Source organism: Piliocolobus tephrosceles, chromosome 2 (assembly GCF_002776525.5).
Source record: "Piliocolobus tephrosceles isolate RC106 chromosome 2, ASM277652v3, whole genome shotgun sequence".
Taxonomy (NCBI): domain Eukaryota; kingdom Metazoa; phylum Chordata; class Mammalia; order Primates; family Cercopithecidae; genus Piliocolobus; species Piliocolobus tephrosceles.
This window is the reverse complement of record NC_045435.1, coordinates 81616578-81632306: the sequence shown is the minus strand read 5'-3', so window position 1 is coordinate 81632306 and position 15729 is coordinate 81616578. Positions and strand designations below refer to the sequence as shown.

Here is a 15729-nt window from a genome sequence, read left to right as displayed (position 1 = left end):
ATGTACCACCATTCCCAGCTAATTTTTTTGTATTTTTTGTAGAGATGGAGTTTTACTATGTTGCCTAGGCTGGTCTCAAACTCCTGGACTCAAGCAATCTGCCCACCTTGACTTCCCAAAGTACTGGGATTACAGGCATAAGCCACTGCACCTGGCCAGTGATAAAATTCTTTCCAGTGAAACTCAGGCATGACTTCAGGATCCTTCTCAACATAGCCTTTCATCTAGCCATTGCTAATTAGTCAGAGCTGGTTCTTGAGGCAAAGCCTAGCAGCCATCCAAGACCTGGCCATTCCCCAGCCCTCTCTCCATCATCCAAGTTACAGACAAGCACACTGGCCACAGACTGGAAGGCATGTGCCTCAAGACTTGAGCCAGAGGCCAAAGCGGACCAGGTATCTGGCTGATCTGGCCCCTAGGGCAGGGGCCTGCACGCAAGTCATAAATGCTGGGTGGTGATGTGTTGGGGAGCCAGCTCTCAGCAGCAGCATCTGTGGCCACAGAGGATCTGATGTAAATGTGTACTATTCTACACTGAGACTCCTTCAGAGAGGTCCAGCCAGCTGAGGGCATCACAAGCTGTAATTTACATTATTTCAAAGCTCCAGTAGGAAAGTTGCTCTTTGTTCTCCTATGTTACTGCTTGAGGAAAATATATGTTTTGCGGGGAGGTTGAGGGCAGTCTTAAACTGAGGACATCACCACAAAGACCTGGTCTGTCATTTTCCTTCCCAGGATTTCTTCCCATGTGCTTAAACGGATGAGTCAAAAAGAGGTGTTTCCTGCTCAACAAAGATAAAATTGAGAGAGAGAGAGAGAGAGAGAGAGAGAGAGAGAGAGAGAAAGGGCAGCTCTCCTGTCAAAGAGGCCTGCAAAGTCCAGCAGTTTGTGCAGGGCTTCACTTTGGTATTTATTTTTCACTCCATCAAACATTTGTCATACTCATGGCCCCTTGCTATCACAGGACATAGCTGTGATTCAGCACAAACACTTTCCTAAGAAAATATACATTTTTCCTTCCACAATGTTCATGTATCCAAGGTTTCTTTTCTGTTGTGTGAAAAGATGTTTAATATTTGAGAAACTTTTTTAAAAGTGATTCCTCATTTTAAACTCAGTTTCTCACCTCGTGGTGAGAACTCTTGAAAAGCACTGGAGGAGCTCATGAGCTTCCTTTTTGAATAATTCGGCCTTAACTAGGAGGAACGAATCAGGAAAACATCCTCGTATTTCTGTCTTCTTAAATTGGGAGACCTGTGTAAGATAAAAGTGTTGGAAATTGAGTGTTGGAGAAGTTGGAATCTGCTTTTCATAGACATTCTCAATACCATTTTGGAGACATCTCTGAGATCCAAAACATCTTGTTTGTTTGGTTCTGCTCTTTGTGGGCTCCATCCATAGGGGCAGGGGTTTAGGACAAGTTTAAGAGAGCCCTGTTCTTTGTGTATCAGAAGAGAAAGCATTCTTCCCAGAGTAAAAAGAATGGGAAAGTCTGATGATTCAAGTGGAGACCTTAAGATGTCTCATTTAGTTGCTTTGTATTTTCTAGCACTTCTGATGTCATAAGCTCTAGAGAGACAGAGAGCAAATTTACTATCACAATTCCCAAGTGTTTGGGGTCTTTATTTATGTGTGAATTGAGTTGAATTTGTCTGTTCTAAAGTCGGGCAGCACAGTCCTGTAATTCTTTATCTATGGGACATTGTATAATTACTTAACCTTTAAGTTCCATTTTAGTTCTCCTCTGTAAAATAGGGATACCTGGCATTAGGTTGCTGTGATTTAATGGGATAATACAAGGACGTAACAAAGTGCCTAGTGACAAGTTCATACTTGATAAATGTTAGTCCCTATGATGAATAATAAATCTTGGTAATGATGTAATTCTTAGATTGAGTATTTAATACATGGATAATGTTAATTCCATTCCAGATTAGAAAAATGCTTTTCAAAAACACTGCATGCTATAATGGCAGTCATAATACTGTGGCGTTAAACCGTAGCCTAATAGTCTCAACACAGAAATATAGACAAATATGTCTCGTAAATGTTCATCTTTTTCCACATACCTATTAATTTCAGTTACTTGCCTGTGCCACTGGGAAAGCTGTTATGTCTTACTTTATGGATTGACTGACTGCCTTTTCCTTGTTCTTAGAACATCAGCTTTACTTTAAATGCACAAATGCTTGTGCATACTTCCTTAACCACCAATAAAGGGAACAGTTAATGTGCTACAAAGCAAGAAAAATTGACTTTAAAAACAAGCATTTTTCTAACAGTCTTACCTTTATATACAGCAGGGTTTCCCAACTTTGGCACTATGGATGTATGGGCTGGGCAATTTCTTTTTATTGGGGACTGTCTTGTGCATTGTAAGATGTTCCACAGTATCCCTTGGCCTCTACCCTCTAGAGGCCAACAGCTCTTGCTCCCTTCCCTTTCACCCCGTAGTTGTGACCACCCCAAATGTCTCCAGATAGCCCTCGTCCAGTTGAAAACTGCTGGTCAAAGGAAGAAGGAACTAGGTCATGGAATTGTGCCCTTTGGATTACTGGATAGAAGAGCCTTGGTTCCAGCTTTATAGGAACTTATCAGCTGCTTTGGATGTGGTGATTCCCAAAACACATGCTGGAAAGCTCGTAGATTAACTGTTGATACCACAAATTCAGAAAGCAGGTCAAATAATCAGCACTGTAGTTTTGTTTTGAAAAATAACTTGCTTTACCTCTGTTACACTCATCTCCCCATTTTGGTTTCTCCATTTGCAAATGGCAAAAAAATGATGTCTTACCGTTAATCTTAATTACTTGTATAATGATCAACTTTTTTCTTTTTTGTTTTGTTTTGTTTTCCCCCTTCAGCTCCCTCAGGCACAAAAGGTAAATTCTCTTATGTCACATTCCAGTCACCCCCAGAACTCACGAGTCATGCATGCCTCCATGGTGTTGTACATTTGGCACTGTTAATGACCAGTGAAATGGTTTTCTTCCACAGCTTCAGAAACCTGAAGTTGGGCAGGAACAGAGAGGCCAGCAGACTCAGTTGTCCACTGCTCCTTTGCTGAGTTAGTCCCTCCAAAGGACCCTATGGTGGCCAGTGATTGGGAGGTGAATCCATGCCCAACTGTTTCTCTAAGAATTATTAAATAATAGGTCAATAATAAGTTTGGTGCGTTCCTTCCAACATAGCATTCCAGGCCTTCTCTGAGATAATTTTTAGGGACACAAATAATGTGAGTAATTTGTAAGGCATGGTAACCAAGTTTAAATTCAGGGCTCCTAAGCCAAATCTCTGAAAACTCTTCTTGGATTTTATTAATTGTAAAAATCAGCAGCTCCTTTGCTGGCCTCATCATCCCAGAGACCATGAGAGCAAATTTCTTGCCAATGGCCAGACCCTTTCACTGGTCCTCATTGTCTGAGATGATCTAGTTCCACCATCTAGAATGTTCTCTGTCCAGAAAGACTCCATGTGGTTGCAGGGATGGCTTTGCTGTGTCACCCTCATAGCATGTCATCGTATCCTAAGGACATTTATGTCATAAAATATGTCACTCAGTGCCTGCTGCATTGTTCTTGTGTGTTTCACAAACATAAGCAAGACTTCTGGAAGACAGCAATTTCTGGGGGCCAGATGTTGTGTTTCAACAGTTAAGGTAGGCCGTCACCCTGAAATTTAAACAGTATCTCCTAAGCTCTCCAGTTTAGAGCAAAGATGATTTGGTTCCTTCTCATTGAGAGAGAGAGCACAACTGCTCTACTAAAGACAGTCTGTTCAGACCATATGGACAACCAGAGGCCTAGAAATCATTACACAATTACTCAAATATATTTGAGGTATTTAAACAAGGCAAGACATGCTTGTGTGTGACTTGGCTTGTGGTAATGTTTGATTACACTTCAATGCCATCACAAAAGGACTGAACACTTCATTAAAAGTTAAAGTATTCAAGGCTCACAACAGCTTCCAGGGTAAATAAATGGTCAGAATTCCAGATTGTTTGGAAGGCTCAATGTCTTTGATAGGACATGCTTTCTTAATTACCTACATTTGAATTTTTTTGATAGAGAGACTTCACAAATTCTGTGCCTAAAAATGGACCAGCTTCCACTTATTGACATTTATTCATCAAATTTCCACCAGTGCATATACAAAGTATTCCTGTTACAGAAAAACTTCATGAATTGGAGGTGCCATCAGCCATTTTATTTTATTTTATTATAGTTTTTGAGACAGAGTCTCGCTGTGTCACGCAGGCTGGAGTGCAATGGTGCGATCTAGGCTCACTGCAACCTCCACCTCCCGAGTTCAAGCAATTCTCCTTCCTCAGCCTCCCAAATAGCTGGGACCACAGACATGCGCCACCAAACATGGCTTATTTTTGTATTTTTAGTAGAGACAGGGTTTCGCCATGTTGGCTAGGCTGATCTTGAACTCCTGACCTCAGGTGATCTGCCCGCCTCAGCCTCAAAATGCTGGGATTACAGGCATGAACCACCGTGCCCAGCTAGCCATAGAATTTTAAAACGAAGTTCAAAACAAAGCAACACAGAATATAGAAGAACAAGTGTTGCTGGGCTATGTAATTCTTCAATAGCAGTTACTTCATTGCATTAGCTTCTTCTATCATCATGTATTGACTCACATCGTATGCCCTGCAAAATGGAACATTTTATTGTGGTCATATAAAGTCCAGAGTCAAACAAGATGCCTCAGCTGACTTCTAATTTTTTTTTCCTATCTCCAAATGATGTCAGACATCCCAAGGGACTTGTTGTGTAGCCCTGTGTGAAAAGGAATAACTTTGCCTTCTTTTCCTATCATGGCTAGAAATTGTCTTTTTTCTGTTAAAATAGAGAAAGGCACTTACCTTACAAAATATTAAGAGATCTATGCGACATGGTTTCAGAACCCTTTGGGGGTAGTTTCTGGGAAATTCAGCTCTTTGAAGAAGGAGTTTGAAAATAAACCTCAGGTATCTAGACTGGAGGGTAAGAGGAGTTGAGGGAGAGGTGCACCACAGGTTGAAGGCATCCTCCCAAAGCCTGCAAGTCTCCACCTGGTGATGTACTAGCATCCCTGCCCCCAACTCTCCTTCCCACCCCTTCCCCAGTATTACCTCAGTGACACTTGCAGAGGCCTTTGCTAGAAGAATGAGGTTCTTGCAAGTGTCAGCTTTCCTTAGATTTACTGTCTTGCTGCTTGACCAGCAAAGGAATGTGGTGGTTCCATTTTAGCCTTCATCCACTTGTTACCATGGGTGAGTTACTTAACCTCTCTAAGCCTACATATTTTTATTTATTTAAGGAGAATGATAAACTAACTTTCCACTTTTGTTTTGAAAGTTACTTCTCTTACCTGTTCCTTGCACAGAGCCTAGCATATGCTAGACCCTCAAAATGTACAGTTCTCATTACCACTTGACTTAACTTGACCCCTGGTGCTTCAGAGCACATCAAGAGAACAGTCATATGTGAGGGGTGGTCTGGGACCTCTGCCCAGTGTTTTGTGATTCTGACTCAAGCCTAATGAATAACTGGGAGAGGGCAAAAGAGCCCAGCAGGTTTGGGTGCTACCCCCATTTCATTAGAAACTCTGTGGTTGGGCCAGGCACGGTGGCTCACACCTGTAATCCTAGCACTTTGGGAGGCTGAGGCAGGTGGATCATGAGGTCAGGAGATCGAGACCATCCTGGCCAACATGGTGAAACCCCATCTCTACTAAAGATACAAAAATTAGCTGGGCGTGGTGGCACGCACCTATAGTTCCAGCTCCTTGAGAGGCTGAGGCAAGAGAATTGCTTGAACTTGGGAGGCGGAGGTTGCAGTGAGCCAAGATCATGCCACTGCACTCCAGCCTGGTGACAGGGTGAGACTCCACCTCAAAACAGCAACAACAAAACTCTGTGCTTAAACTGACTGCACCTTCTTCATGTAGTCAGAAAGAAATGGAGATTGGTCTTGAAATCCCAACAAAGCAAAAACATGTAGGGAGAATTGTTTTGAGAGGTTTCTTCCTAATGCCTTTGACGTTACCCATAGATTTCACCCATCTGTGGCCATGATTCCAATGAGCTCTTTCCAAACCCCTGAGTTTGTTGTTCCAGGGGTGAAAGAGAGGCACCCCCAGCCGCTACAGCTTTGGCCTACTTTTCACATGAGGTCATGAGCGCATACATTGGACCATATGGTGTCTGCATTTGTGCTGTGTTTTTGTTGGAATCTGACTTTGTATCATCTGCAACTATTTTCTCTATAAATATTTAAAATAGTTATGTCTCTGTAAACATACTTATTTTAATCTCTTGGCTGATCTGCAACTAAAAATGTCCCATTTGGGTGTCCCTCTTATGTGTAGCAGCCATTTAGACTGTTGTCTGTAAGTTATGGTTTTCATGATTCTAATATTTTGAGGATCTTCCAAAACTTCACTTCTAGTGCTTTATGACAATGTTTTAGAACAACAATTTGAAAAAATATATATTATTTTTTCTATGATTCTTAAGCATCTCCAAGATAATTCCTAGACTCTATAAATTTCAAGCCTTGATATAAAATTGGAGTGGCACTAACTGGTGATGAACCTGATAAATATTAAATATTTTTCCCAAATATGGAGGCAGTGTCCTGAAGTTTTGGCTAAAAAAAAAAATGTAGCAATACAGATGCAGCACTTTCAAGGCATCACAAATTCATTCTTCTGAGTAGAAATTGGACCAGTTTCTCTGGTGGATTGATTGTCCCTGAATTCAACAGTGAAGAGAGGTCTATGTGTAAAAAATGTCTGCCTTTTTTAAATTCTTCTTTACTTCTACAAAAATGTCCAAGAGATCTGATTTTATGATAATAACATAGCGGAATTACCCAAAGCCATTTACAAATGTATGTTCAATGGTAATACTATTGAACAAAATAGTCCATTTTTCTAGCTGCATCTTTCTTCACGTAGGTTCTGTCTGTAGGAGCTAAACATCAGTTATTCGCTGCAGGATTAATTTAATCAATGTAGGTTTAATCAACGTAGAGTGGGCCTTGAATGTTTAAAGTCAAAAATACTCCTTGGGGAATTCCAAATGTGGCTATTTATGTGGATGAACGTGTCCAGACCCTGGTACCCTTTCCCTTCATTTTCTGCTGCGTCCACACAATTTCAGAATTTACCAAAGACCATTTCTTAAAGGTTTCCTAGGTGCTCTATGTCTTTCCTGACACCATATTAGTTAATATCAGCCTGAGAATTTTGAGTAGGCATAAGCATTTTTCACAAAACCATAGTTAAAGCAAACCACATCTCTAATCCTGTTTGGAACAGCAATTGATGCATTCAGGGCTGCGCAGTATGGCAAAATGATCCCTATTTAATAGCCCGACCGCGTGTTTTGTTTCCTGTTAGGAATAGCTTAACTTGCCTCCTTGAACAAACACAGCAGGGTTCAAGATCTGTTGTTCTATGCCTGCTGTGATATTCTGTGCTGCTTAACTTGTATGAGGACTCAGGAGTGCATAAATTAGCTTCTTAAATGGAGGTCGATTTTTGGTCTTTCTTTCAGGATGGAACTGTTTTATTAATTTCTCCCCCTGAGTGCAAATGGCATCCTGAATCTATTTGCGTTTTCTTTGTTTCCTTGTTTATATTATATTTTGAAGGAATAAATGGAAGCATTCATTTTTCTAGAGTCTTTCTCTTTCTTTCTTTCTTTCTTTCTTTTTTTCTTTCTTTCTTTCTTTCTTTTTCTCTGTCTCTCTCTCTCTCTTTCTCATTCCTTAGGTACAAATTTATACAAGTAGAATTTGGCATACCTCTTATCTCAGGGTAATCAGATTTCAGCAATTGCGAGGCATCATTTATCATTCTTTGCCTCATTTGACTTCTGTACTCCGAACAGTTGAATTAACTGTCATTGAAAATAGAAAATTGAAACTTTGCAAAGCTGCTGTTTTTGTAGAACTGCAGGTCTAGTGATTTTAGTGTTTCATTACAGTTACATAACCATCTAAATTGATGCAAATGAAGTACAAAACTGAGAACTGATAACTGTTTACATTTGGTTCTGGTTTATGATTCATTTGCTTTTACCTGTACTTTGCTTTGCATGTAAACTATTATGTCTTGTTTTGAAAACCCTGTTTTTCTCCTTATCATTTACTATTTTATAGTAACATGTAAGGTACTTTTTATATGCATTCGCAAGCTGGGGCTGTTAAGATTGATATACTTACAGTCTGAAAAATGATAGCAGCACAATGGGCTACAGTTTAAATTATTGGATCTATTTTGTGAATAAAGCCACGGTGCTAGAAACCAGAGAGCAAGTCTAGTCACTTCAGCTTTTCCCATAGCCAGTGTGAGAGGCTCTGTGGAAATCTGAGTGATGGCATATTGCTCAATGCTAACAATGGTTATATAACTTAGTATTTTGTTTTCTGCCATGGTTCTGTATGAATGTGTCTGTGGCAACCCAGACAGGCTGCTCTGCTGCTGAGGAAGGAGGTGAACTTTGCAAGTGTACCCATGTGAGTCTTGGCTGACCCCTTTTCCATGGCCCTGTCCATCTTTGCACTTGAGACTGTAAATAAATGAATGCAAGACCCTCAGATTCAAAGCGCTTGGCCTCCTAATGGCAGGATAGCCAGCAGGGCAGCACATAGGCACTCCAGCCGAAGCTACGTGTGGGTTCCTGGGGGGCCATGGAGCTCCGTTTGGAAGCAAGATGCTATTTGCATTTCTTTCTTTCTTTCTTTCTTTTTTTTTTTTTTTTTTTGAGACAGAGATTTGATCTTATTGCCCACGCTGGAGTGCAATTGCGCGATCTCGGCTCGCTGCAACCTCTGCCTCCCGGGTTCAAGTGATTCTCTTGCCTCAGCCTCCCGAGTAGCTGGGATTATAGGCACCTGTCGCCATGCCCAGCTAATTTTTATATTTTTAATAGAGACTGAGTTTCATCATGTTGGCCAGGCTGATCTCCTAACCTCAGGTGATCCACCCGCCTCAGCCTCCCAAAGTGCTGGGATTTCAGGTATGAGCCCCCGTGCCTGGCCTGCTACTTGCATTTCTTATTGAAAAGAAATAATCTATTCATGTCAAACAACCTCATAGTGTGTGTCTACTTGTGTGTGAAGGGAAAAATCAGGGTTTACTCCATTTTCAAATTTATTTGAACATTTGTAGTGTTTATGTACTATTTTTATGCTTTATATACTATTTTTCCTGATTATTCAGGAAAAAAAACAAAGTAAAAACAAAAGATTCCATTTTATTATTAACTTTTTTAAAAGTGTTTTTAGCTTTTATGCATGAAAATTGATAAAAGCCTTCAATAAAACATTACCACTACATACCAATAACTTACACACTTTCAGCCTTTGACTCAATAACCCTCTTTCGCAGAATCTAGCCTAAATTGGTCAGTGACTTGCAATTTTATTTGTAATGAGGAAAAGAAGAGCTAAAATACCTGAAATGAGAAAGTGGTTGAAAAAGTCACTGAACTTCCAAAAGATAGAATATTAAGAAACCATAAACAAAATCATAGTTCAAAAGGATATTTAATAATGTGAGAAAATACATTATTTTAAAATCAGAGTATAAAATTTTATGTACATTATGCTCCTGTTGTGTGTGTGTCTGTGTGTGTACAAACAGATGTACAAAACTGTATTGGAAAGAAATGCATAGCCATATTTAATAGTGGCTATTTCCTAGTGGTAGGATAACAAATATTTATTTTGTTTTCTTAATACATTTTTGCGTATTTCAAATTCTGTATGATGAGCATATATTATTTTTATAAGTAAATGATTATATTTGTAGTAATGAACTAGTTGTATTACTCATAAATACACTAAATGAAATAGACTACCAAGAGTTAACCTAACAATTGTCTGCTAAGCCCAGCTCTCCCAAGAAATAAGCAAATGAAAAAGTGGGAAACCCAAACTCTGTTGTAAAAATACACATACATAACATGCATTGATTCTTGGTACACACAGCTATAATCAGAAGGACAAAGGTTTACAAACAGTAGGTTGTCTTACATGGGACAAGTCTAAAAGTACCTTTGTTTATCAATAATCCTTATTTTCTACCAAAGGTGATCTACCAATCTTTCTACCAATCGTTAATCAAAGGCTCAGTCCATGTCAGATGCTTAGAGCGACATTGATCTGAGCATGGAAAATCCACAAAAAATGGCAGGTGTGTGGTTAAACCATGAAGGTCACCCACCCTACCTGAGCCTCAAATGGTAGGTGTTGCCTATCCTCCTCACACCTCTGGTTGGGGGAAGGGCTACCTTGGTTTAAAAATGGAAAAAATGAAGCAGGGTGAAAATGACATCTGCCCAATTTGCTATATGGGGACTGTTGTACCAAGTTGTGTAACCTCCGGTATTGCACTCATCATTGCAGAAGGGATGCATTCCACTCCTACAGGTGAGGCAAAGAAGCCCATTGCTCTTAAGACTAACTTGAGTCAGCTGGACATGGAATGGAGGCCCCACCTGTCAGTTCTCATTGGTAACCTTGGACCAGGATACCATCATCCTGAGCCTTGGTTTTTCTTGTTTTACTGGGGTACAGACATGTCCCTTGTGGGATTTTCCTGAGAGTGCAGGAACAGCACCTGCTCAGGGCCCATCCATCCACACCCGGTGCTCAATGAGAGTTAGTGTTGGCCATGGCAGGGGCAGTAATATTATTAATAATGCTAGCAGCATTACACCTTGTTTAATACAGACACATTTGATAAAGTAAAAGCAGAAATGGTTTCTTTAAAAAATAGGCAAAAAGAACTTGGTGTTAAGTTGAAAACCAAAAATTGATTTTACAGTTCCTTACATCTTAATGCTTTCTAGTTTCAGACTTAATTTTTAGTGTCTTAGAAATCCAGTGTCTTCTTTCAAAACTTCTCATTTATTTAAATATGTGAGTCTTTTCTATTTATTTAAATCAAGCACAGTTATAAAGTATGACTCTCTTAAGGTGCTAAAACAATACAAACTCTACTCACAACATTGCTACAATGAAACTGCCTTTTCTTTTGAATGTTAAGGAAACATCTGAGTAAAAACAATGAAATATTAAAAGTTGTTTTCATCTCAGTCGTTCTTACATCCCCAAAGATAGAAAAACACCCTTCTTCCTTCTACATAGAAGGGAAGGCAGAGAATTGAGAAAAGTTATTTCATAAAGCCCTTTGAATTGGGATACCATGATATTAATGTCAGCATCACCAATATTTAGCCTGGGTGGTCTTGAAGAGGACATCGCAGGACACTCAGTGTTCTGTTTCCTTGCTTCTAGATACAATTCTGTAGGTCATTTTTATGGACACAAAGTTGATCTTGAACTCAATGAGTTGGATTTTCGTTTTGGGGTCTCTTCCGTATTTCTTGGTAGATTTAGAACACCTGTATCCATCACTTGACACACGGGGTGTTTCCTGAAATCAACAATGCATGAATCTACACTTTACGGCCAAGGCATTGGAAGAGGCCAGCTAAAGAACAAGTTAAAGGACAGCTGCCAGTGTCTTAATGAGATAAAGAGTTAAGCAACCCAGGAAATAAACATATTTTATTTTCTGATTACATTAGAGAAAGATGACACAAGAACACCATTTTAACACTGAGGTAAATCAGATTCAATACAATTTAGTTACTAATTTGAAAACCAAATCTATATAAAATATAATAAATCAAGTCTGTATCAAATCAATGTCGAATCATCATCAGTGATTTTAATCTGACTTTATTAGTTCTCATAGGAAGAGATTTCCTGTGTGGAAGATATACTAGATTAATATGATGAGTTACTCAAGAGAAAACACACATACCATGCATGCGTATGCATAGCTTTTCTTGACTTTTTGGCAAAATTTTCTTGACAAATCTAATTTTCTGACAAAATTTGTCTACCTGTATTGTTTGTGCACATTAAAACTAAAAAAATTAATTATTTTAATGAAGAAACTGCCTTTCAGTTTTTCTTAGTAAATTGAGCCACATATTTAATGGTCTGGTCATGTTCGACTGCCTGATGCTTTTTCCAGTCATGTTATTCACTGGTCACATCCCCAGTTAATGGATATATATCCATTACAAACCCAAATGTAGCCCACTTCCATGAGAACTGAAGGAATGGCTCCGGATGTGCTGCCAGACATCTCATGCCAAAGGATTCAACTGAAATGACCCTCTGGGGTAAACTGGAGCAGTTGTGCAATGCTGTACATCAGTGCTACCAAGAAGTTAAAAAACAAAAAGTTAGATGTTTATCCCTTCAAATTAACTAGAAGGATTTTGGAAAACCCAACCAAGTTTCATGAGGTAGAAAATGTCAAGCAAAGACTAATGCCATGGTATGGATTTTCTTTTTCCAGAAATGACTCACGAAATTGAACCACTTGCTGAATCATGAGCCCTGTGTGCTTGGATGGGACCCATCCATATTTGCCCAGGCCTGGAACACATTAGATGATTTACAGGCTGGGTACTTCTGAAGCATCTGTCCCTCCTTCCCAGACTCCCTTCCTCTATAACAATGTGCATCCTTCCTAATCTCCTTTAATATTTACGATCATAATATTATAATTAACCACCCCCACCAACTGCTTTCATATTATTTAACTGTTAAAACCAAGATATTCGATCATGGGATAAAGGAAACATGTCTTCCTATTTTGTTTATGCAGTTCAGAAGACAGATGAAGTTCAAATCTTTGGATTTCAAAGAAGCATGAGAGTTTCTCTGGCCTAGTCTGGAATGGTCTTTATGAGAATAATTGCACTTGTCAGATGTCCCAGGCACGGTGCTAGGCACTTTATGTCTATAATGCACTTAATGCTTCTAAGAACTCTAAGGACTTTTCCTATTTAAAGGATGATTTGCTTGATTGCAACCTCCTTTATTACACTTTAAACTCCTGAGGAACAAACATGGCATTTGTCTTTGCACCCCAAAACAGGAGACTGAGGGTGGAGTGGTTACTACATGGGCTCTGACATCAGGTAGACCAAGACTCAGATCTCTATTCTGCTGTTTTCTGTACCTGGAGCAAGGTACTTTGCCTTTTAAACTCCTTCACTTGTAAAATGTGCATAGGCACTTGGAAGGTCTTTGTCAGGGTTCAATTTAAGGCTACGTAGATGCAGAACATTCACAGCAATGTTTGGTAACAAGTGACAAATGATATTTGGCAATGGATATGGAAAGGTAGGCGTGTGGATGGATAGACGGAAGGATGGAAGGACAGATCAATAAAAATGACTCAGCAAGTTTGAGTAACCTTCTCCAGCATGTTAATGCAGGTCTGTTTGCTTCTGTTTGCTTGTTACTTTTTGTCTTCTCCATGCTGCTAAGCACATTGCAGTGTTCAACTAAGCTGTGTTTTTTTTAAGTCCTTTTCCTTTATGGGTGTAACATCAGCTGGACATTGTGTACCAGCTTCTCAGCACTTCCTTACAGTCTCAGCCCAACCACACTGATATAGGCAAAACACACGAAGATACTCAGTGAAGGAGCCATGAGCAAGGAGAGGCTGTATAATGTGAAAGAGGGAACATTAACCCCAGAGTCTTGCCTGAATCCGTACTGATTTTCTGTGCCTTCTTTCCTCCCTGGGCCTCATTTATGAAATAAATTAAAGTATAGTGTTGGAATAAATTCATGTAAGGACCATTTGCTGAGCATGTCTTGTGTACCATGCTCTGTGCTAAATGCTGTGAATGAAAAGAGGAATCTTTCCCAGCTTCTGCCCTTGGAGTTCACAGGCTCTACACAATTCCCAATATTTCTTCCAGCCACAGTGTTCAGTGACTTTGCTTCATTAATAGTTTGCACAAATTTTGGTCCTAGATGGTATCTTTGGTTGTAGAATAAATATGATTATCTTTGTAGTGAAGTTTGACAACATCTGGTTCTCATTTCCACTTAGGGAAGGTTTTATGGAGGAAGCAGCATTTCAGGGGGTCTTTAAACAAGGAGAAGGTTTTGTCCTAGGGCCCCAAAGCTCTGACAGTTGCCTGTGTTTTCAGGCATCTATTTGGAGGTGTCTAAACCACGTTTGTGAAAATATGAACATTTGGCCACCATGGGGGGTCAGTTATGTGTCATGGCTCATCATAAATATTGACCAAAATCCAATGCCTCATGATAATTTTCATTGTCATTAGTCCTGGGCATTCTTGAAATAAGCAGGTTATACCCAAATAAACCAACAAAGTGGTTTCTAAGACAGCTTTCAGATATGTTAATCAGTGATATTTTCATGACCATGGCTTTATTTATATATGTTCCTGGTCAAAGGCGGTATCCTTCCTCTATCTAGATGTTTACTCATAAAACATATTCCTTGCTTAATGACATATCCTAGAATCACTGGAACAAAAGGACAGAATATCAAAATGTTCCTGAATGATAACAATTTTATGAGAAGACGACTGTTTTTAGATTCTCATATAGATGTTCCAAGATTGTCCAGCATTATATTCACAAAGTTGTCTTCAGTTTGTTAAGAAGAGAAAGAGAACAAACAAATTCAACAATTTAGCTCATACGAGATGCAGTTAAAGTTCAAAGAAGGAAATCTGTTTACTTTTGTATTTAAACAAGTTAAAATGCAGTGAAATCTCATAGAAGAATACAGAATCTCCAAATCTCAAATGCAAGGAATAATGATTCAGTAAGAGGGAAAATGTTTTGGCTAAAAGCAAAATATCTTTTACGTAGTATTCTCAAGGATTTAGTGACACATTTTACCAAGACAATCAAATGAAAAACAAGAGGACATGTTACTTGAAAGGTTTACTAACTTCTTATTCTTGTTTCTTATTCTTATTGTAAAGTCTCTCAATTAAACCTCTCACAATCAGCAAACCTCAAGATTATCACTAACAGTAGTGGAAATCTAAAGAATATGAGAGTAAAATCCACAGCCAGAGTCAGATGATGTTAGCATTAGCCAAGTAGGCAGTATCAATACTGTGGTCCCTTTCCAGGCATGAGATGCAATAGGATTTCCTTGCCCCACATTTCAGTGGATTTTCACCTGTGTTCTTCCTCCAAAGGGTGTCTGTGTCTCTACTGGGGGTGTGTCTCCAGAGAAAACATCCTCCTGAACATGCCCAGCACAATCTTACTAGATTCTTTCCCTGACATGTTTGCCCAGTATTGAGGGTAAGAGATGTTGTGATGATGGAAGGGGGTGGGAGATTTGGGAGTGGTGGAGGTAGGTGACCATTGAAAGGTTAGGTACAGAAGACTTTTTGGCTGGTGGAGGAGGGAAGGGTGCAGAGGTTTTGTTTGGGGAAGGTATCTAAATTGCCACATAGTCTGCTTACATCCCTTTTTCCAGATGTACATTTCCCTGCTCTTCGCCCTGGTGTCCTCACAAACTAATCATACAGAGAGTTAATCTGATGGTTTTCTGTTGTCTTCCTCTCTTCTTGCCATGGAGTGTGCAAACCGCAGGACATAGGTGACATATCTTCCCACCTTCACCCCATTAACCCTATTATGTGCTACCCAGAAAATGGCCCTTAAGAATTCCCAAGTCATTGATAAACTTAAGCTCATGGGGAGAGGCAAAGGTGCCAAGGAGTTGGTGTCCCTTTTGTTCAAGCTACATTTGAGAAAGTGGGTGTGAAAGAACCTCTCCTGTGCTGTGCTTGCCTGTCACATTCTCAGATTCTGCATATCTTCTTCTTCTTCTTTTTTTTTTTTTTTTTTT

At 39.5% G+C, this 15729-nt stretch overlaps 1 protein-coding gene across 1 annotated transcript in view; it reads left to right on the top strand.

Moving 5' to 3' along the window:
• The window catches only part of CACNA2D3 (calcium voltage-gated channel auxiliary subunit alpha2delta 3), a 958661-nt gene that overhangs the window by 690058 nt on the left and 252874 nt on the right, over window positions 1–15729 (top strand). Inside the window, exon 14 of the mRNA XM_023189561.2 lies at window positions 2865–2882. Within this exon, the coding sequence (XP_023045329.1) occupies window positions 2865–2882 (18 nt within the window). The remainder of the gene's footprint in view (window positions 1–2864; window positions 2883–15729) is intronic.